The sequence below is a fragment of the Anarhichas minor genome, unplaced genomic scaffold (assembly GCF_050575085.1).
Source record: "Anarhichas minor isolate MPS153535 unplaced genomic scaffold, ASM5057508v1 ptg000042l, whole genome shotgun sequence".
Classification (NCBI taxonomy): Eukaryota; Metazoa; Chordata; class Actinopteri; order Perciformes; family Anarhichadidae; genus Anarhichas; species Anarhichas minor.
Genome location: NW_027466488.1, coordinates 1,222,708 through 1,246,257, shown reverse-complemented (window position 1 = coordinate 1,246,257; position 23,550 = coordinate 1,222,708). Strand labels below are relative to the sequence as shown.

The window sequence follows — 23,550 nt, the reverse complement described above, 5'->3', positions numbered from 1 at the left end:
AGAGAGAGAGAGAGAGAGAGAGAGAAAAAAAAGCTCGTGGTTGGGTCTGTTGAAGCCATTTCATCATAATGCACATTAAGGGCAAAGCCTTGTAACACATCCAAGTCAGTGTAAAAAGAAATTATTCAGACAGGAAACAAAAGACCCAGGCAACAAGAGATGCTATGGTTAACTTCATCAAAACTTTAGCCACAAGACCCTTTCCATCTATTCCCCCACCCTCTCGTCTTTGTCACTTTGATTTATTTTTGGCATCGCACATTAGCATTTTCCAGAGGAAAAACTGTTGGGAATCTGATTTCGGGCCCAATAAGTCCTTTCTTTTCCATAACTTCCTCGCCTGTTTTAGATGTCACAGTAGCGGCTCCATGATGCAAGTGGTTGATCAGTATTTGTTTCCATCCAAAGAGGGCTGACACACACTATAGGAAGAGCTTGGAATTCAGCGTCAGCAGAGACCAAGTATGTTTTTGTGTTGAGGCCTGTCTTCAACAATGTAATGACGTCAACAAGTTTAAGCTGAACTGAGCTCTTAAATCAACAATTAGTAAGTAGCGTATGCAAGATTAGCTTCCTCAGACCCTCGTCAGTCAAACTGGAGACGCAAAATATCTGGAACCGCATTCTGCATCATGGATGCCACAATATGGCAAAACAGCTTATCATGGCCATGTCACTTCAGCGCATGCAGATAGGACACTGTATGGTATCATGTGCTCAAATCACATCTCTTGAGAGTGTGCACACAATACACACTATGTACGAGCACACACACACACACACACACACAAATGTGCACACAGAAAGTAAGTTGCCAATCTGATCGAACAAGATTCATTGTGTGCCAACAAAACAGCTCCTGACCACAGAGTATAGAAGCCAGAGAGGCTGGCTTAGTCACAACTATGGAGCATATTTTACATCTCATGTCAGATACCAAGCCGGCTGTCAACCGCCACCAACTGGATAATGTCTAATTGTTCAGCTTTTACAGACAGTGGAGACCTGTGTAACATGGATACAAAAATAACTGCTGCCGTCAACGGGGTTATTCATAACAAATAGGAAATTCAAATACGGTATGTGCTCGAGGCCATAATTGTGCTACTTTCCCCTTATGAGTGGGAGGTTTTTATGGCCTTCTTTCACATTATTTTACATAAAAATTCTCAGTGTCACAGCTGCCCGTGTTGGTTCAAGTGATATTTTCACAGTCCTTTAACGCTCCCTCCAAGGCAGTGGGTTGCCCATGGGAGGACCTGATCCAAGCACAATGGGGGCGGGGGGGCTCACAAGGAAAAAGGCTTGTTGTGACGCTTTTGTGTCAGAGCAGCGCAAAAGCCCACATTACACTAATCTCTTTTCCCTTGTTCACTAACAAGACACAATCTTTGGTCTTCAGAGCTTCTCCAATTCTAGGAGGACAGAAATCACTCGGGGCAAAAGATCACAGCTTCTTCCTCTTCTTTTTTTCTCCTCAATAATCCCAGCATTCAGCAGCAAGGTCACTCGCACAAACAGAAGTATGTAGACAGTATATCTATCCAAGAAAAGCTGATAGATTGATAAATAAGCATAATTTCTTTGTGACTTATTTGGCAGTTTATGTAACTGCAGTCAGTGCAAGCTGTTAGAGTGAAAAAAAAAATGAATGCATGCTCTCTCAAACTGTAGCAGGCAAATGGTTGCCACAACAAAAAAAAAAAAACTGGCTTTTGATTCTGTACCCAAATGTCTGCAAAAGGAACATGGACCAACATGAGCGTTTGTTTAAAATTCAGTTTCAACCACCTGCACTCTTTTTACACAACCTGACAGCTCTCAGCCTTGGTCCATATGCTCTGTGTGTGTGTGTGTGTGTGTGTGTGTGTGTGTGTGTGTGTGTGTGTGTGTGTGTGTGTGTGTGTATGTGCAGGGACTCTAAAATCCACCACATTTTAATTACTGCCCGGCTGCACTGTGTGTCTCTTTGATATGGAAATAAAGGCTACCATATTCACACAGCCACTGTACAAATCCTCATCTGATTCATAAAAAACAATGAGCCCGACTAATTCCTCCACCTGATTACAGTCCCAGACCTGTGTCACAAACACGCGGCCACCAAGGTGCCTCCAATTAATTCTACATATTAATGTGTAATTTAAAAAAAATAAAAATAAAATCAACAGACGCTTCTTACCATAGCCTAGACTGTTGCATTGGAAATCAAAGTTAATTATGCACAACTATGCTATGGACTAAAAGAAAATGTCCAATTATTTTGAGAAAAACATTTTTGGTAGGAGAGTGAATGATACAGATCAAAATGGGCCACTTAGGTTACTTGTGCAATTATGCAGTTCCTGTGAAGATACACATATTTAGATTTTTTTTTTCTCATCTGTAACGCTTTAATGTCAGCAATACTGTTCACTTACAGCAGCCAGAGGGACACAGAGATCTAACAGAGCCATAAAATCTGCCCCTACCCTTGTCGATGTTCAGTAAGTGCCGGCGCACATAGGTGCTATTTGTTTCTATAAACAATGCCATCAAGTGTAATCTTTGACATAGAGGAACCCTGGATAAAAATATAAATATAAATGAATGAGATTCTATTTTCTCTGTCTCCACTTCCTCGCAGCTTTTCATCTAAGATGGTGACGTTGTGGAGGTGATGTCCCACTGTCTGCCTCTGATGACTCAGTTAGCCACTAATTTCATCCCCATTTCTCTTCTACCACAAGCGACAATGGTGGAAGTCAAGACGAGCCACAATTTCCTCCTGTGCAAGCACAGATCCACTTTGTCCAAACAGAGCACATCTGCACCGTGCTTTCTTTAAGCCGAATCACAGTGTCGCGTGAAGGAAAATGAAGCATCGCGACAGAAGTGACATGTTACTAACTTGTCAGAAACTTCTTGTAGAATTACAAAATTAAGAAAATGCTGTGGCATGTTCCCATCAGTTTTGATCATTGTAGAATTATTCTACAGCAAATTAGATAACACTTAGAAAGACAGATGTCACAACATGTGCTGCCACATTTATTATCTCCTGAAGTCCTCCACCCTTCTGCTACCCCTCTCCTCCACCTTTACCAGGCCTGCTGTTGTTTACCTCTTCCCAACTTGTTTATCATCAGGTCTCGGTCTCCGCCGCTCCCTCCACTACCACGAAGAGAGGGAGACTAGTACCTGTGTACTCCTCAGCCCCCCCCCCCCCCCCCCCCCTCCATTGCTTCACTCTTCCTGCCCGCAGCGTCCTGTCACTTGGAACAAAATAGCTGTCTTTCTGCAGAACACAGTATATATGGAAAAATAACACGATGTGTAAGGTCTCAGTTATGCGGTCTAAATGACATCTGGTCGGGAGAGACAGAGTGGCTTTTTGCATTTTGATGTTTCAGATCAAAATCAACAGTGTTTATCCGTGTAAGGAGCAAAGACACCGTCTTGCAAAATATCTGAGAGTGTATCAGTCCTGCATGCACACATGCCAAGGCGTGTAGAGGCTCACTCAAACTCACTCTAAAACAATGACAGTTGTATAGGAATTTTAAATATCTAGGTCCAGAGAGACTGATGCAGCCTGTTCAGAACTTTTCATGGAATAATCTACAGTGTTATACATATTTTTTATATTGTTTGCTCTATTTGCAACTGACAACACATCAATTCTATGTATGATTACATTGCTGAATTATGTCTGTGAAATCATTGTATAATGAGTTGGAATTGGTTGTAATTTCAAAGAATTCTGTCTGGTACCGTAAGACCGTTACCCAGTGGTAAACATCTGCTGTTAAATTATCAGATTCGCTATCTTTGTAAATCGCATCAAAAATAGCACCAAAAGCCTGCACACACAGCGATGCACATTTAAGGTAAGACGTAGACATAGAAAAAATACTGAAGCTATATAATATGAGGCACTTTTCTTCCTGAATCTCGCTCTTTCCCTCCCCGCTTTCTCTCCTGACTTTTCTTTGATCCTACTAATTGCTGGCACAAGAGCTTAGTTTAAACAAATCCTACCGTTAGATGAAGAGGACAGTTAGAAGTAGAGCTCAAGTCAGAACAAGTCAGTTTAGTTCGTGGCACTCAGTCTAAACAAATTTTGCTCATCCACTACGTTTCTCTTCCACTCAATAAAACAAATAATAAAGAAAGGCTCTAATCGCAATGAATGATTAAGAAGAAGAAAAAAAGGATTCAAAGCAGCAACGTTGCTCTTGCAACACGGGAGACATTGGACTTGGACAGAGTGCAGGATGTGTTTAGACAAGTGAGCCAGGTGGCTTCTCCCTTCATGCCAAATGAAAGTCCTAAAAATCTTTGAACTTACTCAACGACAGCGAGTCTATATCTTATTCGGACTCCAAGTTGGAAACGCTGCCTTTCTCAGTCTTGCAAAAAGCTCAAGATCCACCCGATTAGTCCTTGACAATACAGAGAATGTGCCAGGGCAGTCAGTCTGAAATATGATCAATATGATATTATTGCCCTGCAGTTCTGTTAAGTATCACATACCAACAAATTGCCAGTCTTTAGTTTTTTAATAACGTTTAACTCAACGACTGTTATTGCGAAGTAAAAGCACATCGTTCCCCGGCAACATTGATTAAAGAGCAGGAAATATTTGCCTAAATTATAGAAACACTTTTCTCAAATTATTAAAATGCACATTTAAGTTGTGTGTAACAACTGCATACAAGTGTAGAAATGAAGAATGCGGTTATTGGAGATGCCCGCATAGTTTCTCTGCGCAGAATTAAGTGAGGTATGTTAAATAAGAGCAAGTGCGGTTGTGTGGCATCAAAGGGCTCTATAATGCCGCTTTTCTCTTTTACTGAGCGACACGTTGAGCTGCACAAGCCGTCAGAGACAAACTCTTATAGAGACAGAGCCGAGTGTCCCTGTATAGCAATCAGGACAATGTGCTGAATGGACAGTCTAATTATAAATGTGCCAGTTAGACTCGCATTTGGTCTCCTGAACCGCCTTACCTTATGAGGAAACATGCGTTCACAGCTACAGAAAGAGCAACTGTTCAAAGGGTAACAACTTTACGGCGACACGGCGGAGAATTACCCGAGAATGTGTTTTTGTTTGAGCAGTTTTAAAGGAGAGATCATTTTAATTAGCCACAGGTGCGCCATTTGTGTGGTCACAAAACGCACGTGCTCGGTGTTTAATAAATAGAAGAAAGACACAACAGCACATTTCAATTTTAAGAAAGTTTCCAGTGTTGTCAGAGCTGACTCTCTTGTGGTGACAATGTTACCAAAACTAACGCAGCGGCTGTAGAAGGCTCGCTTTAGCGCACCGGGAGTGTGTCTAATTTTGGAAAACATCTTAAAATGAGGGGCCAACTCGGCGCTGCCAATATCAATGCACCATCACTGGAATTTCACTTATTCTAACATGAATGATATATCTGGAGAATTACTTATTCATTTTGTGCAACATTTATATACTTCCTAATGGACAATATATACAAATAAAAAAGGGATTTCCCAACACTAAAAAAATAGACCAACGTTTTTATTGCGCTCTAAAAATATTTAAACTAATATTTTTCTATTAAAATGCCATATGATAAATTTCAGGAAGTCTAAAATATGTCTGAATGTAAAAAGTATATAATCTTATATATCCTGTATATTTGCACTTTTCACAAGGAAAGCTGTTTGGTCTGTCCGGGAGCGCCGAGAGTCAGAGACTTAATAAAAGGAAAACTGTCTGTTCAAGTGCATCTTCTCTAAATGGAGAAGCCTTGCGATTGTTGAATTAAATTTATGGCTTGTGCATTCTTTAGAGGTCAATTCCCCCTGACCTCCCGAGAAAGTTAAGGAAGAACAAATTCCCAGGCTACAGGGAGGCCAGAAACGGTGTTTCTGACATTAAAAAACAGCCACAAATAAAAACGAGCAACAAAAATGTGTAAAGGTATAATGGGACATGAGCGACAGCTTCAAATAAACTTGTCCACCTCGCAGGCAGAGAGGCGAAACCTACCGGGGCGCACATCGTTGTCAATGAATAGTACCGCTTTGTGGACAGAAGTGAAACTGCCACCGGCAGAGGAAAGTTACGGGACATGTAAACACGAACACTATAGCGCTGTCAACCTTTACATTTCGAACAGTTGAATACAAATCGCCTCTTGTTTACTGAACATGTTATCGGTGACAGCAGTCCGGGTCGGTCTTAAGGCTCCGCTTTACACTGAACAGCCTGCTGTGTCCGCTCGCACGGCTTCGCGCTGCTGCAATAAACAAAGGGGGGAAAAAACGTGATTTCAAACCTTCAAAGGTGGTTCGGGTTGTCTCAGAGTTGAGTTTTGACGAAGTTAAATGTTGAATTTAACGCCGATTCACCAGCTCTGAGGTGAACCCGAGCTCCAGCATCGCGCCACTCTGCTCTCGCGTGTGCTCCGCTTGTTTTGGTGAAAGCGACGCATCAAACAATCGCAATACTGAAAGTTTGTCAGTCATCCTCCCCGTTACAAAATGTGCGAACCCGTGTAAGCGTAACACTAAAGTAACTTTCTAAAAAAAAAAAAAAGAATATGTTGAAGCGAAACGCGCGCACGGTGCAGGAACAGTTTAGTGACAGCGCGCTCGACTTTTAGGAATCAGCAGTAAAACACAAGGTGAAAATACCAGGACAACAGAGAGAGCATGTTGAAAAGTAGAGAGAACGTGTTGTTTACCTTGATGACCTGAGCCGCGGAGAAGATATTCATGCGTCCGTTCCCGTGCGTAAACACTACTAGACTAGGCTTCACTTTGTAGGAAATAACCACTGAGCTATCTGTTGAGCGAAAACTTAAGTCTGCTCACTCGGGGCCATATGAGGGGATCCCGTTTACTCTCTGTGAAGTTCAGCTGTCCAAAACTACAAGTACCTTTTGTTGTTCGACTATCTGTTCTTTATCTCCCTCCCTCTCTCTCTCTCTCTCTCTCTCTCTCTCTCTCTCTCTCTCTCTCTCTCCCTCTCTCTCCTCTCTCTCTCTCTCTCTCTCTCTCTCTCTCTCTCTCGCTCGCTCAGACAAGAGAAGACGATGGGTAGAGCTGCTGTCAATCTTGGCAATCAATGCGTGCAGCCATGTCGCAAGTATTCAAAGCATTTCCCGTCGTGCAACATCAGAAAGTGAGTGGCCAGGGCATTGATCTGAGGAAGGCAAAGAGGCAGGACTCCCCCCTCCTCCTCCCAGACAAGAGACGAGAGAGAGAGAGAGAGAGAGAGAGAGAGAGAGAGAGAGAGATTTGTGGCAAAATGAAAGTGGAGAAAGGGAGGATGGTTGTAACTGCCCGTGTTTTAGTCAGTTCTAAAGGCTTACTTAAATGAACATCTCTTACAGGTGCAGCGACTCCAAAGTTAAGGATGACTTTCTTTCCCTTGTAGAGATGCTGCACCTTTCCTTTAGTGGCACAGTCACACTTTTTATGTATTTTGTTGCAGGACAAATAATGCACGGAGCCTTCCAACTTCAGTAAAAGTGTTTAAAAATGACCGTTTATTTAGAGAAAAATGGGCTCAGCTGACATGAGTTATTGAGAGCATGTGACAAACCCTGTAAGAAGAGTTCAGGGGCTGGTTTACACTCGTGTGATACAACAGCATGTATATTTGCAGAAATTAAATCAGCACCTGAGATATAAATACATTTGTTCTCTCTTATGACTTTTATATGACTATATAAGAAACAAGGCATTTTGATTTACACACTACCCAGAGGTCTCCCAGCTTCTCCACAGATATTTGCATATTTCATGGACTTTATGCACCTCAGCTTTTCTAGAATTTAAAATAATTATTTTTGACGGATTGTCCTATAAAAAGTACGTCCAACATATACATTCTTCTCGACATGCATAGCGCTTAAGATTTGTTTTAAACTTCACGTATATATCATAAAGAAATGATCACGTTAAAAAAAAAAGATTTAAAAAACAATCCTCGTGAAGGGGTCAGTTTTCAGAGGCATACAATTAAGATTAATACCCAGATTTTAGAAATAAAATAAATGATTCGTGTGTAAAAACAAATATGTAATGTGTGTAATGGGACAAGTGAAAACGTTATTTTCCACATCACATTTAACTTTTAACTTTCATATATTGACACATTTTATTTCTTATTTTTTTTGTATAAAATCCTAAAAGCGGGTTTAACACAGTAACTAAAATAATCAATTATTGCGTCAGTACGTTAATGCATACTCAGTTAATGTCATGTTAGACTGATTACATTCATTTCAATAAATTCTGTATTGTGTTTGAAAACAGATCCGTTTGACATCTGAAAATAAAGCAAAGGTCCAGCGGCTGACCCAGGATCACTCGCCGAAACAGACGCTTTTACAATGAGACAATGTGTTTGAAATTATCAGCTGAGTTTGGAGGAGGCCCAGATATGTCAAACACACAAAATAAACTAAGATAGGAACGTTCAGAAATCAGAGAATAGTCAGAATAGAAAGACAGGAGACAGAGACAGCTGACGGAAAAAAGTTATAAGAAATCAGCAGCAGCATTTTATGACAAGCAAAAAAAAAAAGCCCAATACACATTACAACACTCACTATAAATCCTCTATTCATGCCTTAAGTGTCATAACAGCAGATTACCAGGGATCACATAATAGAAATAAGAAAGTACTTACAAAGAGAGGAGACAGCAGGAGGAAATTCTGATTGTTAACTGCAGTCACATAGAGCTACAAGAGGGAGGAGAAGCAGAGAAAGAGAGAGGGAGTGAGTGACAGAGAGAGGGAGAAAGAGAGAGCGAGAGAAAGAGAGAGAGAGAAAGAGAGAGAGAGAGAATTGGCCACACAACTCATCCACAACACCGTATCAGCTCAGACCCCCGCGTGCCTCACTTTCCCTCTTCTTTCTTCTTTTTTTGATCAAGGGGAAATAAAACGCACCACATCTCCATCAAGGAGCATCACACAATGTTCAATACGCCTCAATTCATTTCCCTTTTAGCTGTAAGTCTGTACTCTCCCTTATTTTTTTTTGCTGCAGTGTGAGCGCGAGTGTGTGTTAATTTCACTGCTGAAATTTGCTTGAGAGAAAAGAAAAGAAAGAGAGACCTACCTTTCCGAAAGAAACTTTTTCTGCAGTTCTGCGGACTCTTTCAACAATGTAAAACCATAACACGTGTCACCGATTTGACCACTAAAACAACCCAAACACAGTGAAAGACCTCAGCATGATAAAATACTTCTGCAACAGTCTAACCTTTTTATTTTTCAGATCCATGCATGATGATTCATATCTGCTCAGTGTGTCGTCTCCTTCGGAGCGGACTTACCGCGACTGAAAGGCGTGTTTTACGTGGCTCATACGCCACCTTTTGGCCACTGCCGGAAACACTTGCAGAAATCCTCCCGCCTGCAAAAATCAGATGACTGTATTGAAGACAAAACCAGAGAATTTGGACCACAACACTCTATTACACAGGCTCATTGTGAAGAGTGCATCTTAGCAGTGAAATAATGTCCTTTAAATACTTGAGTTATCAACTTTGGGACTGCATTGCTGCTTTGAAAATGATGTTATTTGTATCTGTAAAAAAATGATGCAAAAAGACATGACTCATTGTATTTGCCTATTGTGGGTTTAACCATTAGGCTAACATTGAAACGTGATTACTTATGGGTGCAGCTGAGAGGTGCCAACGGATGCAAGATGCAAGACACAAATATAGACAACTATTTCTATAGAGGTGGATGTAATGGCTTCCTCTTTATAGCTCAGATGGTAGAGTGCATGACGCCTGCATGGAGAGCACAAGACAGTGCAACTTGTTGGGGGGTAAGGCAGACACATTTGCATACCCTGTGAGTCTTTGATGCATCTTGAAATTCAAGTCTAGCCCATAAATATTTGAAAAGGAGAGTGCATCAAAATCAACATTTTTGTTACATTAAATTAACATGTGTTCTTCTCCTGTTCTGCATGGTTAATTAGAGAACACCATTCAGTCAGTGAGTGAAGATGGCGTGTGTGTGTGTGTGTGTGTGTGTGTGTGTGTGTGTGTGTGTGTGCGTTTTAGTGCAGCCAGAGCAGGTTTCAAAGGTGTGCAGCTGATTCAGGCACAGAAATACAGTGGTTTGCATCCCTGATGGGGATTTACAATTACCTGCATTATAAAAGAAGATGATTAGAAAAGTTGTACTTCAAAACTTTGAGCGTGACACGACACCAATAAAGCATTTGTAAACTATTAATAGATGTTTATTACACCCCATAACACTGTATGATGCGGTTATGGACATTATTTAAGTGTTTACTGATGTCTTTGTTCAAATCAATTTCAATTTGATATATTTTGTATAGCCTAAAATCAGAAATTTGATCAACATAACAGAGTTACAACACATTCAATTCATATGATATAAATAATTTATATAAAGAGAGTAGTAAGCAGAATAATGATGGAAAAATAAATCTAACAGATCATAACAGCAGCATGGATATAATGGAATAGTCAACTCACTGGTGTATAAACAGACAATATATGTTCGATAACGTGGTTTAACATCGTTGTAGTCAAATACGGGATAATCATGTCTTAAGTAGTTTGAAATACATTTATAAACAGTTGTTAAGCTGCTGTTCATGTGAACAGTACAACACACTGCAAAATTAATTGTTAGGGGCCAGTGCATAAATATCTTAGAATTGCTATTTATTAGCCTGTATCATTTTTAACTCTAGCCCTAACATATAAAAAGGATTGGCATATGTGCATAATCCCATAAAAAATGATGTATTAATAAACCAGGCGTATCTTTAATTCATATATTCTTAATCAGCATGTGTAGCTATGTATCCTGGCTTAGAAAATGTCCTGATGAGTAGACACACCTTGGTTTTTCACTTGTATTACGTTGTCAACATGCTTACAAGCATTATATAATTGACAAGTGATGGAATAGCAGCAGACCTTAAGCTCAAGAGGCGATGAGGCTTCTGGGGAAAAGAACATTTCGGCAGCTCTGCTCATTAATGACAGTGAGCACAATAAAGTGTCTTGGAGATACAGACATATGTGTTTCCAACATGTTGTTTCTGAATACAAATAAAGGCTATGTTGATCTTGCTTTGTAAACAGTCACACAGCTCTTGTTAAAGTATCGTCCTCAATTTCTGTTGGGTGCTCTATGAAAAGTGTAAATGTGTAACGTACTGTGAGGAGATCCTCAATGACAAGAAATGACACAACCCTACATAAACTTCTGAACATCCTGACCTGCAATCAGTGAGAAGACTCTTGCCAACGGTCACAACCGCTGACACGAACCAACACAAGTTAGTCATTATTGAATGCCAAATATATGCAATTAACTCTGACACTATTTGCATACATGCATATCGCCTCTCTCCCAATTGGACTTGCAAAGTGGGACGCTCTGTTCTCATTAGTTGACCCAAATCTCTTACTTGTAACTCTGGATTTCATCAAAGTTTAGTCAGGATCTAATATTTCCTTTCAAGTTAACAGAGAACCACTGATTAATCATGTTGAAATAAGGAGAGCAACATGCCAATTCTAATTATATACTTATCAGCGACACCATCATACAGCCTGTGCCAGCAGTACTACAAATATCAACTCTGTAGTATTCATGAATACACTCTAATCCAATTATTTATGGTACTGTATATGTGATGTAGTTCAAAATACATTACCTGCTCTGTGTTATTTATTAAGGCCCAATCAATAATCTGGTAAGGTGAAAACTTCCTCTTCTTGTGCAACAATTGACATTTTTTGTTCTGCAGCTACAATCTTTGTATGTCATCTCAGGTTATGGTCTAATCTGACTATTGTTACCAAATATCCAAAAAATAAATAAAATAGACGGATGCATCACCCGTGATGGTGCACAGTAGACCCATAGATGCATGCGTAGCCTTTTCGTTTGAGTCACTGAACATAGTACATTTCACTTAGATCAGTGTGTCTGTGTGCACGAAGCTGCTAGATTAAAGAGGAGGCCCTGGGGCATTTGGTTCATTTACAAAGCAATTGCTTTTATGTACAAAAAGCCCAATTCACTGTAGGTATTGTAAAAGCCTTCCGTTTAAGGGACATGGGATTAATTCATTGTTTAATGTAACACAGCACTCTCTGAACACACACTTAATCATTCATGTTTAAGGAATTGTGTTCTCTTACTGTTTAATATATCAAGCAGCTAAACCTATTATTCAATATTTAATATTTTGACAATTGTATCATCTCCCGAATGAACCTTTGAAATCAAAGATTACACAAAGGCATTGTTTTAGTTACTACAAATGGTTGGGTCAATGTGGTGCTGCATAAATGAAATGTAGCCTTCTCTCTATTCTTTTTATAGCATGCACGCACGTTCGAAAGAATATTCAGTGATTCCTAACTCTTCAATTATTCAACAAATCACCATTCCATTTCTTACATATTAAAAAATGTACCGTATGTGGAGCTTGAAAATGATAAAACAGCATAAAGTACTGTTTTGAAATCAAAGCACCTATTGCATCGGCTTCCTTGGTTTTGTATTTTTTACAATTGGACTACAATCTGGATCCCCACTAGTGCCCAAAGGAGGTGCCGGCTGTGTTTCCACTGTAATATAATCCTCAGACATTCACGGCAAGTAACAATAATATTTATGTGATGGAAATATGTATCACCGGGAATCAGTGCAGAATTTCTCCTTTCTCTTCCCCTATCGGGGGAAAACAGTGAATATGTAACGCACAGCAGTGTGCAGTGCAGTCAACAATATAGACCCGAGTACAAGGTCGGACTCCTCAGCATGGTCTCAAAAGGCTCTTCCTTTCAACATAGAAAAGGAAACCTAACAAATGAAGTCAAAGTCAAAGCTTTAACCTGCCGAGTGCCACTTAACTTTAGACGTTAACAAGGGGCACTTTTACTTCTGTGATTTAAAATGAGACATTATATTTACTGCTGCTGACTGACTTATCTTTTAATCACTTTTTCAAAAACTACTCTGTACCAACATCCCTGTCAGGAAACTGAGTAGAATGTTCTCTCTGCATCTGTGAATCCAGTAAGTATTTAGTTACAGATTAATGCGTGAGGCCTTGATTGCCTTTAACAGAACAGGACCCAATTAGCATAATAGGCCCTCTTTCATTCTCTTTGAAGTCCAGAGCATAGAATAACAAATGTATATGAACCACCAGCCAAACGTCAATACATGGAAATGCCACAATCCTCAGTGGAGGGTCTTGGGTGAATTTTTGCAGGAGGAGGGAAAAACATCCCATTTTATTGCAAAATAAGCAGAACAGAGGATGCGATGGGTCTCCTAGCCACCAGGGCCAGCAGGCGCTGTGGGGCCCCCGATCCTGGAGGAGAGATGGAGGCAGGGAGGATGTGGCTGCCGAGGGAGGTGCAGCCTCCTCTCTCAGGTGTTTTCAAAGCGCACTACGATGCAGACGAGTGAAAGTAATTACTCTCCAATTAAAGATAAAGATGTCACTTGGGAGGCAGCTGCATCACAACGGCTCACTATCATACAAGCAAAAGGAAGGCGTGGGCGGTGTATCCATTTAATGTGTGTGCATCACATCCTATCAGCGTATGTTCCGGGGGGGGGGGGGGGGGAATTCATGATAAATGTAACACGATAAATATTTGTGTTGAAAACCACAGACGCACCTTCGCACTTTCTGTTGAAAAACATTTCCTCTATATTCCTTTCTTTTTGAATCAGAAGGTCAATACATGCATCTCTCAGAGGTTTCTTTTACAATTGCAATGGAGACATAGTTCATGATTTAAAGATATGAATTCTGTACTTCAGAATCCAGAGTTATTAGTGTCCACCTTCTTGGTTGAAAATACACCGAATTAAAAATGCCCTTTCGAGATGGAAAAAGCTTTGAACTTAAGAAACATTTCAAGAAGCCTTTTTTTTTTGTATTGAAGGTTCACCTCCTTTGAGCATGCCATAGTTTGGTTCCCTTTTCAAATAATAGAATGAAGTTTAATAGGTCAAGGCAATCAATGTGGAGGTTCAAAGAGAATCTCGGAGCTACGACGAGTACACATTTTGTACTTTTCCTTTGTACATGATTAGAATAAAGATGCGGTCGATAAACGCATCAGAGAAATATAAAAAGGAACAAAGGCTAGTTTAGGTTGAAAGTTAATCATTTAAGTAACAGCTGCTTTTCTAAATCTAACTAATTTCTCAAACATGCCAATTACAAGGCAGTGTAAGCTGTCATTAACAGACGGTCATATATTATAGAATTTCCCTTTAAACATCGTATCATTATATTCTTGTGGCTGATGAGATATTGTCATCGAAGAGATGAGAATTTGCAACTCATTCCAATAACAATTAAATAAAATATTTTTTAAAAATCCATATGCGAAGAAAATTGTATTGTGTTAATATCTTTAATATTCACTTTTTTAAAATAAATTTCCATTGTGCAACCTTCCCCAGTCACACAGAAAATATGTTAAAGGTTATTTCCATCCTGATGTAAGCAAAAATAAAATTCATTTTGGCAAGCTAAAAGGAGACTGGCAGTGCTACAGGTACATACATATGATATTTCAAGTGGTTTGGTGTAAGAATATTATCTTGAGTTTTGACAAAAATACTACCATCATGACACATTTAGTACCTCTGGTTCTTAACATTCTGTACCTGACAAAAACAAAAACAAGTTCCCAGTTGCAATCACACTGCGAGTAATAGCCATTCAGTGATACCTTGAAAACGTGATACAGTGTACAATTCAAAGTGCAATAACATGTAGAAAATATTATTATGAGATTAACATTTGTTAGACGCTTCCATAGTTAGTTAGGACAGCAGGTCCCGTTGCAAAGTCTTGCATTTTCTTGTTGCTTTCAGCAACTGGAAACACTTGAAGGAGTCAACGCTGCGTGAGCCTCAGCAGGCATGTCAAATGTTTAGTACAGTTCTTGTACTGCTGTATAGAAAGACTTAAATGTCCAAAAATCCTCTTTTCTCCCAAAATGCTTGTTGTCATTGTGGAATAGCACCTCAGTGTCCAAAAATTGCTTGAGCTGAGAAGTGATAAAAGAGAAAGACAACATAAGACAAGAACAGTACATATCAGGAAATACATGATAAGCACAACAGCAGAATCTTTCCAATTTACTTTACTTTCATTTATCTTTTGGAGTCACAAATAAAGGAATGCCTTTTAAGACATTGTTGCTGTCCATGCACCACAACCAAAATAATATTTTTTTCCTTGTAATATAGTAGAGAGTATAATAGTCAAGCAAACGTTAGATTCTCCACAACAAACTGAAGCCGACAGAGTGAAGAACAATCATTATCACACAAAATGCAATAAACAGCTGTCACACAGATGAAAAAGCCAAAGAATGAATGAATACAAGAGTAAGTAAAACATACTTTCTACATGATGTACTGATGCATTCATTGCGCACACAAAATAAATCTTCTCATACTCTTCCTCTGCAAATTCTCTGTTAAAACAACAAGGTTTTACAGTGTATCAATGTAAAGCACATCTGTGAAGGTTGCTGCTACTTGTTGCTGAACAGATATGCAGACACACTACAAGTGTTAACAATAGAGTAACTTGATAACCACCGAGTCCTTCTGTTAATATAAGTCCAAATAGTAAATCCTTTATATCATTCTGATGGACACAAAACTGTGGCAGACACACTTTTATAAACCAGCTACACGTCACAGCCCACGTGAACATGGAACGAAAGAGCTAAAGTAAAAAAGGTTCAGAAAAATCAAACACAGTACGACAACACACAGTAACGCATGCAGTTACGCAATTTCTCAAGGAAATGAAGATTCAAGTCATGCCTGGCTGACAACGAGTCATTTCATGCTTTCACTTCTTCTGACAAGAACGCTGCATCATACTAAAGGGTCAAAGGTCAAATGCAGCTAGATGGACACTTTGTTACTGTATGTGTGTCCATGTGCTGATATTTATGTATGTGTGCCCATGTGCTGCACATTTGCTAAACTCCATCCAGAAATGTATTTCCTAATATATACTGTATATCACAAAAACTTCAGAAACTACATTAGTAATCAAATATGTGTCATTATTGGCTGGTGTAAAATGACACAGCCCCCCTTTCTGCATTAACAGTAACAACGATGATATCTGCTGGGTTTATTTCTGACTTATCGCTGCCAGACTACAGATGGGGAGCTAATTGGTGCTGTGAATGCAGCTGTGCCGACTACTGAACTGTCAAGGTGCTAAATCAAAAGGTGTCTCTTTTGTTAATTATACACAATGCTACAAACAGTCATGTTCCTTTGAGCCCTTTCTTTCCTCAACCAGCCATAAATATTTTGGCAGTGGTACAAAAAGAAAAAAAAGAAAAACAATTTACACACAATTATCACAGTGGGATGAGCAGACTGCCTGCAGATGTTTGTTTTGATTATAATGGGAGCAGAGGCAGGGCTTCCCTAACCTAGGCAAGATGTGTTTCCTACAATCACAACAGAGCAGTGAGCATGCAGTGAGGTGCAAAGCACACAGGAGCTCTGTGTTAGAGGGAATTAGTGAGGCCTCGAAAACATTAGCACCGTAACGCATGCAGTTATGGCCTTACTTTATTTCTCGGATTAGACAAACGTGTAGTGAATTCCGTTGCTTAGAGGAGAGGGAGGCGCCAGAGAAACGGGAGGAAGAGGAGAAACGGGAGGAAGAGGAGAAATGGGAGGAAGAGGAGAAACGGGAGGAAGAGGAGGAGGTGGAGGAGGGGGTGGGGGAGGAGGTGGGGGGATGTTAGCCTGTGGTGGAACTACGGAGGAGAGGACAGAAGGAAAACAGAGAGAGAGAAAATAACATTGGTTGGTTCTGGGAAAGTTTTAAGGCACAACGAAAGCTGGAACTGGTTGAGAACCACACAGTGTTGTTGTTGTTGTTTTTTTCTGAAAGGACACAACTTCCTGTCTTCTGCGTACTGATGACACTGAGGGTGGGCGGCATGAATACAATCGAATACCACGGTATATGGTGTAATGATACTGTTTTCCTGGAAAGTCTGTTTATCAACTTCTTTTTAGTTGAAATAGTTATAACTGTAACGAGGAATATGTGTGTTGTTATCCAATAAAAGAATACCTGACAAATCAAGGTACTCCATCACCCTCTTTAAATCCAATAATGCCCTTAAGCCGTCCTGCAGAATGATCTGCAGAATTGTCCACCATGGCATGATACATTAAAGGGATAGCTATCACAGCATTAACAAGGGGCTAGTCGATTCATTGATTAGTTGATAGACAGAAAATCTATCAGCAACAATTTTGATTGGTTCATAATTGCAGTCAATGATAAAGCAAAAAACCCCAAACACCAGTGTTAAGTTTTGCTGCTTTTCTGTCCTGTAAAAATGTTTTGGGACTTATGTTTGAACAAAAAGAGCAATTTAAAGATGTCACCTTGGTCGCCGGGGAATGAATTCAATTAATCAAAGAAATGAATTGATAAATTATCGAAAATAATAGTTACAGTCAGTATAATGACAAATATCTGACAGCTGACAAATTTCTATTGTCTTACAGGATATATTTTCACACATTAACCAACTCTAAATCATATCCAGTGATGAAAGATACTTTGAAAAAAATGCATAGTTGCAAAAACACGAAAATGCAGATTTTAAAAAAATGTCACGAAACAGTATAAATGTAATACACCATCAAAACCAGGATGTATGAAGATTAGGGTTGCAACTAACAATTATTTTCATCATAGATTAATCTGCCACAAATTCTCTCAAATCAACTAAGTTTTGTCTATAAAAGGTCAGAAAATAGTGAACATTAGACGACATCTAAGATATAATAATATCTTAGATGTCGTCTTAAAATGTCTTGTTTGTCAGACCCATCTGTACAAAGCCCCCCAAATATTAATTATAATCATATCACAAAGAAAACCATTAAATCCTTTTATTAGTTTGGCACTGTTACTTGAAAAAAAATAACTTAATTGATCATCGATTACGAAAGTAGTTCAATAGAGGTGCTCCTCTCTTACTCTGTTGTGTAAAACAAATCTACGAGTGTAGATACAGAGGACATGCACGAACACCTCACATCTCAAACTCAAGGGCTTTTGTTTTTACCAGGTTTTAGGAGCGAGCTTATAAAATAGTTATTGACATCAACGCGATTTTAGGTAACGTGTGTTTTTCCTTAAGAATCCTAACAGATAAGCATTCGAAGGTCTTTGGTAAGAAAAAAGTCATTAGGATGGTACATTTTGGTCTCATCTCATTTGAGATGTGCAACATTTTTTTCAGCATTTGAACATTTCAACGGCTTAAAACACAAGAAAGCAATGAACAGTTGAAGAGGTTTATTTTGTAGAGTCTTTCCAGCACTAAATTAGAGATTCCTTTCAATATCCCTGACAAGTAATCACAGAAATACCAAAAAATAAATAACAATTTTGAATATGAAACTCAACAATCAAATACACCTTTTTAATATTTACTGTACGTAATTGCAGTGCTGCATATTCCTGCTTTCATGCCGGCATTATTGAAGTCTCTCATGCATAATACCGTGATAAAAACCTCTTCTTTTAATTCAGGGATTTGAAAGTGCACCAGCATACCTTACTTTAACACCAAAGGAAGAGAAAGTCATTGATTCAGTCTCTGCTGACAAGATGCCACCAGTTATACTCCCTGACATTTCTCTATGCTGGAAATAATGTTATAATTGTTGACTTTGCCTCACTGTGCATATTAAGCTTCCACACACGCTGACAGCTTGAGTGTTACTGTGTGTGACAGATATATGTGTGCAGACTTGTGTGTGTGTGTGTGTGTGTGTGTGTGTGTGTGTGTGTGTGTGTGTGTGTGTGTGTGTGTGTGTGTGTGTGTGTGTGTGTGCACATATGTGTGAGTGAGGCAGACAGGCTGACAATCTGCTGCAGCTCCAGTGAAAATGAACTTGCCTGTCTGCTGTAGAGTATGAAAGAGATGAAAAGTGAGCGTAGCGTCTTTTATGCAGGTTCAGAGCTGCGTTCAAAGCAGCAGCAACGGTATGCAGAGGGAGAGTCGCGTTTGACGGGGTCATTGATCAGCACACAAAATGGCCTCATCAAGCTATTCCTCCCCTGTCTAAAAGATTCTACATGGATTGCAATTAGAGACTGTCTGAGCTCCTAAGAAGGAATGATGTTCAGTTATTAGGAAATGAACGGCCTTATTGCTTGACTCTGCACCTTACGCCCTTCTCATCTCCACTCCATCAATCCAGTATTCGTGAAAGGCGGCTTCCCTCTCTTTATCCCTTCTTCAACCAAAAGATGTCAATTTGATGCATGGAGAAGTTTCACTGAAACTGTCAGCGCTGGTGAGCTTATTATTTCTCTAAGTGTTTCTACGGAATAATGATTTTCCCGATCTTTATAAAGCAAAGATGCATAACCTCCAACGATCTTCACGCTCAAACCAACAGAACAAAAATTGTCGAATGACCAACCTGTGACTAGTTTGCTCTTGAGCGAAGCTTCCGAGGCGAGAGCATAGGACATGGTGATGATCCTCTCCTGCTCCTGCAGAGCTGAGTCGAGTGCCACAAGCCCAACATCTGGCTTGTCCACAGTCACTGTGGGTGCTAGGTTTTGCACACTGTCCCGTGCACAAAGACATAAAAGACAAAGTTAACAAAGCATGACGCATTGGTAATAATGTGGAAATGCAGCGACATGTCGGTAGGGTGAATGATTGATTGCCAATAAAGGGCTTGAACTTGAGTATTTTGGTTTAACTGGTTGTTTGGCTCACTACAAGGCCTTCCTGAACCTCCAGAATCAGCTGTTTGTAAGCAACAATTGAATGCAAAATGATTTTATTTTATTTACCTGGACTTGGCCAAGATGCTCTTGATGCGCTCCACCTTACGATGCCGATCCTCCGCCTCCTGCGGACTGAGAGGCTCCTCGGGCTCTGAATCCACATAGCGCTCCGGGATCAATACTTTCTGAGGCTTGGAAAGCTACACAAAACAGATGTGCACTTTTTACCTTTAGTACATACTGCAGCTGCTCTTACAAAGTACATACTGTTGCATGCAGTATGCATTCAATTGGGACACACGACTACTTCATCATAACATTGCACCTTGAACCTTGAGGATTGTGGGTCAGAATAGCCAGACCAGCATGCTGGCTTGCACACTGCAAAATGTGAAAGGATGCAGAAGGACATCGTGGTATTTATGGCATACTGCATTTGACATACTATGTTTTGGGACATAGTAAATTATTGGCAAACAGATATAGCGTGTGTGAAGGTCTAAGCTTCTTTATTATCATCATACTTGCTACGAGGTCATCCCAAAAATAATCTATCCACTTTCACAGATGAAGGATATGCAGACGGGTTGTGGATGATGATGACACCACGATCTTTGCACCAACAAAACAAGAAATCCCTTAATGTCCAACAGAATGTGTGTCTGAAATGTGTTCACTGCGTGGTCAGCCAAAGTCTTTTACCCATCCACTACATGCCTTGGAATATAACCAGCGATCAAGTTCAGGCTGACAGTTGATGTATACCATCTTGCAGGATGACATAATAAATTCAATAGGTTGAATAAAAAAGAGCAATCTTAGTGATTTGGGTGTGCAAAATCTTCTTTTTGACTTGTTTGACTGTGGTTACATTGCACCCCAGCCCTTTTTTGTCCTCGGTTGAGCTTTATGTTTTTTCTATTAGTGTACATTCATTATATTTATGTATTGACAATAAACTCATTTGCTATATTCCTCCACAGATACAAATACAACTTACCTCTTTGTTAAGGTCCAGGTCATAGTCTAGTGGCTCCAGGTCGACCTCATGGGCAGGAGGTGTTGTGGCCGTGGAGCGCAGGGTCAGCCATTCGTCAGAGCGGGAGCGCGGCCTCTCTTTGTGCTCGGGAGGTGTTTCCTCCCCCTGAACGCTCCTAACTCCCTGTGCCTCCTCCCCTTGAACCGCCCTCTCCAGCAACTGTAGGTCAAACTCCTGCTCTCTCTTCCACTGGACAACACACAAAGACAAAAGAAAATTGACTGTGAAACACATTACAGGATGCTGCCATCAGCAAATCACCAAGTCAATTTGAAAATGACTTGTTTCATTTGCCTTTACACATAATTTCATGGAGCAAGTTCTGTACAACACACTGGTTATCACTGGTATGCTAATGTGATTTTAAAGGCTGCAGAGAGAGTGAGAGAGAGTGTGTGTGTGTGTGTGTGTATAAGTGTGCATAAGTGTGAAAAAGGGGGAAAAAGAGGGAGCATGCATTGATTTTAGTATGCTTAATCTCTCAAATCACAACATGCATGTAAATGCTCTACAACAGTGATAAAGAAGACAACACGATGCCATTGACACAAACAGGAAAGATCACTTCACTCATACTGATGACATGTATTCAAAGAAAAACATATAACAAATAAAAAACATGGCAATATGAGTCCATTCGAAAATAACGTTTATTTATTTGCAAACATTCACATTTGAAAAATAAAGCATTCTTATCACTAACAATTAATATAATTACTTCTGTATTAATATCAGAGAAAGACACTGGGCGAACAATGAAATCACTTAACCTATAATTTGATATGAAATGCTCGTCATAAACATTAGTATTGCCTAAATAAAAGGCCTCCTCTCAAAAAGACTGGGAAGTGGTTAGTGGGACAACAGTAGGCCCCGCTCCATAAACACTCAGAACATCTTTATCTGCAATTAAGTAAAAAAAATATATGCCATGAATAGATTTAGATGAGTAGGCTTAAAAAGGCATTGCTCAATATATGTCAATGATTTGGTCAGTAGAAAATAAGAAGGCCCTTTCTTTCTCTTACTCTCTCTCTCTCTCTCACACACACACACACACACACACACACACACACACACATATATATATACAAATGGACTGCTTAGAGACAGCAGCAGCACTTCATTGAAGAACAGCAGGCATCGATATCTAAATGAAGAGAGAGAGGAATCTAGCAGCAGTTTGTGCTTTCCGAATAACCAGAGTCAGAGTGAAAGCAACCATAGTCAAGAAATTGAAAGATCAGTGAGGAGAGGTGAAACTGGATGGATAAAACAATGTTAGGGTCTATAACAAGTAGTTATGGAAAAATAGCCATGAATGTGAGCGGTTGATGAAGGCCATTGAAGGCCCATGTCTGTGGTAATTAGTGCGTTATGTGTTTGATAGGCAAGATATATTATTTGTAAAGCTTTTGAGGAATAATACTTTTTCCTATTCATTGTCAAATTTAATTATTTCCACTTCATAATAAACACTGGTAGACATTTCTTGAGCTACAGTCAGTTGTTAAAGGGACAGTTCACCCCAAAAATCTAAAATACATATTCTTCCTCTAACTTGTAGTGCTATTTATCAATCTAGTTTTGGTGTGAGTTGCCTAGTTTTGGAGATATCGGCCGTAGAGATGTCTGCCTTCTGCTACACTATTAGATTATCTGTGCACCCGATAGCTCCAAAGCTAGGCAACTCAAACCAAAATGATCTATATCGATAAATAGCACAACAGGTGCAAAGAGGACAAAAAGGTATTGATTTTGGGGTGAACTGTCCCTTTAAGTGTAAAGCAGAAACTGTTATCCACTGATCTGTATAGGCCTTTTTCATAGAAGACATTTTGACATGTAGGGAAAGCACAGATGTAAATAATGAAAATAATGTTTGCCGCAATCCATTCAGCAGCATCAGGGTCTCAGTATCCTGCATGTTGGCTCACTGCCCCACTCTTATGGCTCACTGGGACACTTGAACCAAACAGAGCCATTGTTAATGTTATTAGTAACTGTACTTTTCCTACTATGAAAAGTCAAAATGTCTGCTGTGAAAAAGGCGTATTAAAGTTTGAGAACAACATGCATGAATTGAGCACAGTTAGAGCCACACAGTGACTTGCTACACAACTCTATTTGAATGTATTGCTATCAACTTTGTGATGTCGGGAACTAAGAACAAACAGACTACATTAAGTAAAGGCACTCATTACTACTGTAGATCGCCACTCTCGGTTTGGTTGTCGTCATGCATGAGAGAGTGACATGTGATACTGCTCTAGTAACATACTGATCCCAAGTCTGCTGAAAGTGGGCGCGAGGAAGAGGTGCGCGGCGATGAAGAGGCGTGGCGGTCTCCATGGCTCAGTGTGCGTTTGCGCTGGCGGACGAGGGCCTTCTGGTGCCTCTTCATCCTCTCCAGCTGCTCATCAGCACTCATCTTCCCCCTCGGCTGCTGCACCGGGTCCCCAGAGTACAGACGCTCCAAGGCACTTTTTGGTCTCTCCTGAGAGGAGCAAAGAGAGTTGATAACATGAGCAAAAGGTGCAGCAGAAGGCAAAGAAGTGAAAGAAAACAAAAACAAACCTAACATGAAGGTAAAAGCTCATGTTGATAAGGAATGAGAAAGGAACACGGTAGACTATTCAGTTTTCATACAGAGAGAATCAGATACGCAGTGTAC

General features: G+C 39.9%; 1 protein-coding gene across 1 annotated transcript in view; it reads right to left on the bottom strand.

Moving 5' to 3' along the window:
• Positions 1–14,556: 14,556 nt before the first annotated feature.
• plekha7b (pleckstrin homology domain containing, family A member 7b) overlaps positions 14,557–23,550 on the bottom strand; it is a 64,365-nt gene continuing 55,371 nt past the window's right edge. Inside the window, exons 25-29 of the mRNA XM_076110039.1 lie at positions 23,158–23,373; positions 20,838–21,065; positions 19,904–20,037; positions 19,522–19,670; positions 14,557–15,068 (exon numbers count right to left, since the gene is read on the bottom strand). Coding sequence (XP_075966154.1) covers positions 15,046–15,068; positions 19,522–19,670; positions 19,904–20,037; positions 20,838–21,065; positions 23,158–23,373 — 750 coding nt within the window. The 3' untranslated portion in view covers positions 14,557–15,045. The remainder of the gene's footprint in view (positions 15,069–19,521; positions 19,671–19,903; positions 20,038–20,837; positions 21,066–23,157; positions 23,374–23,550) is intronic.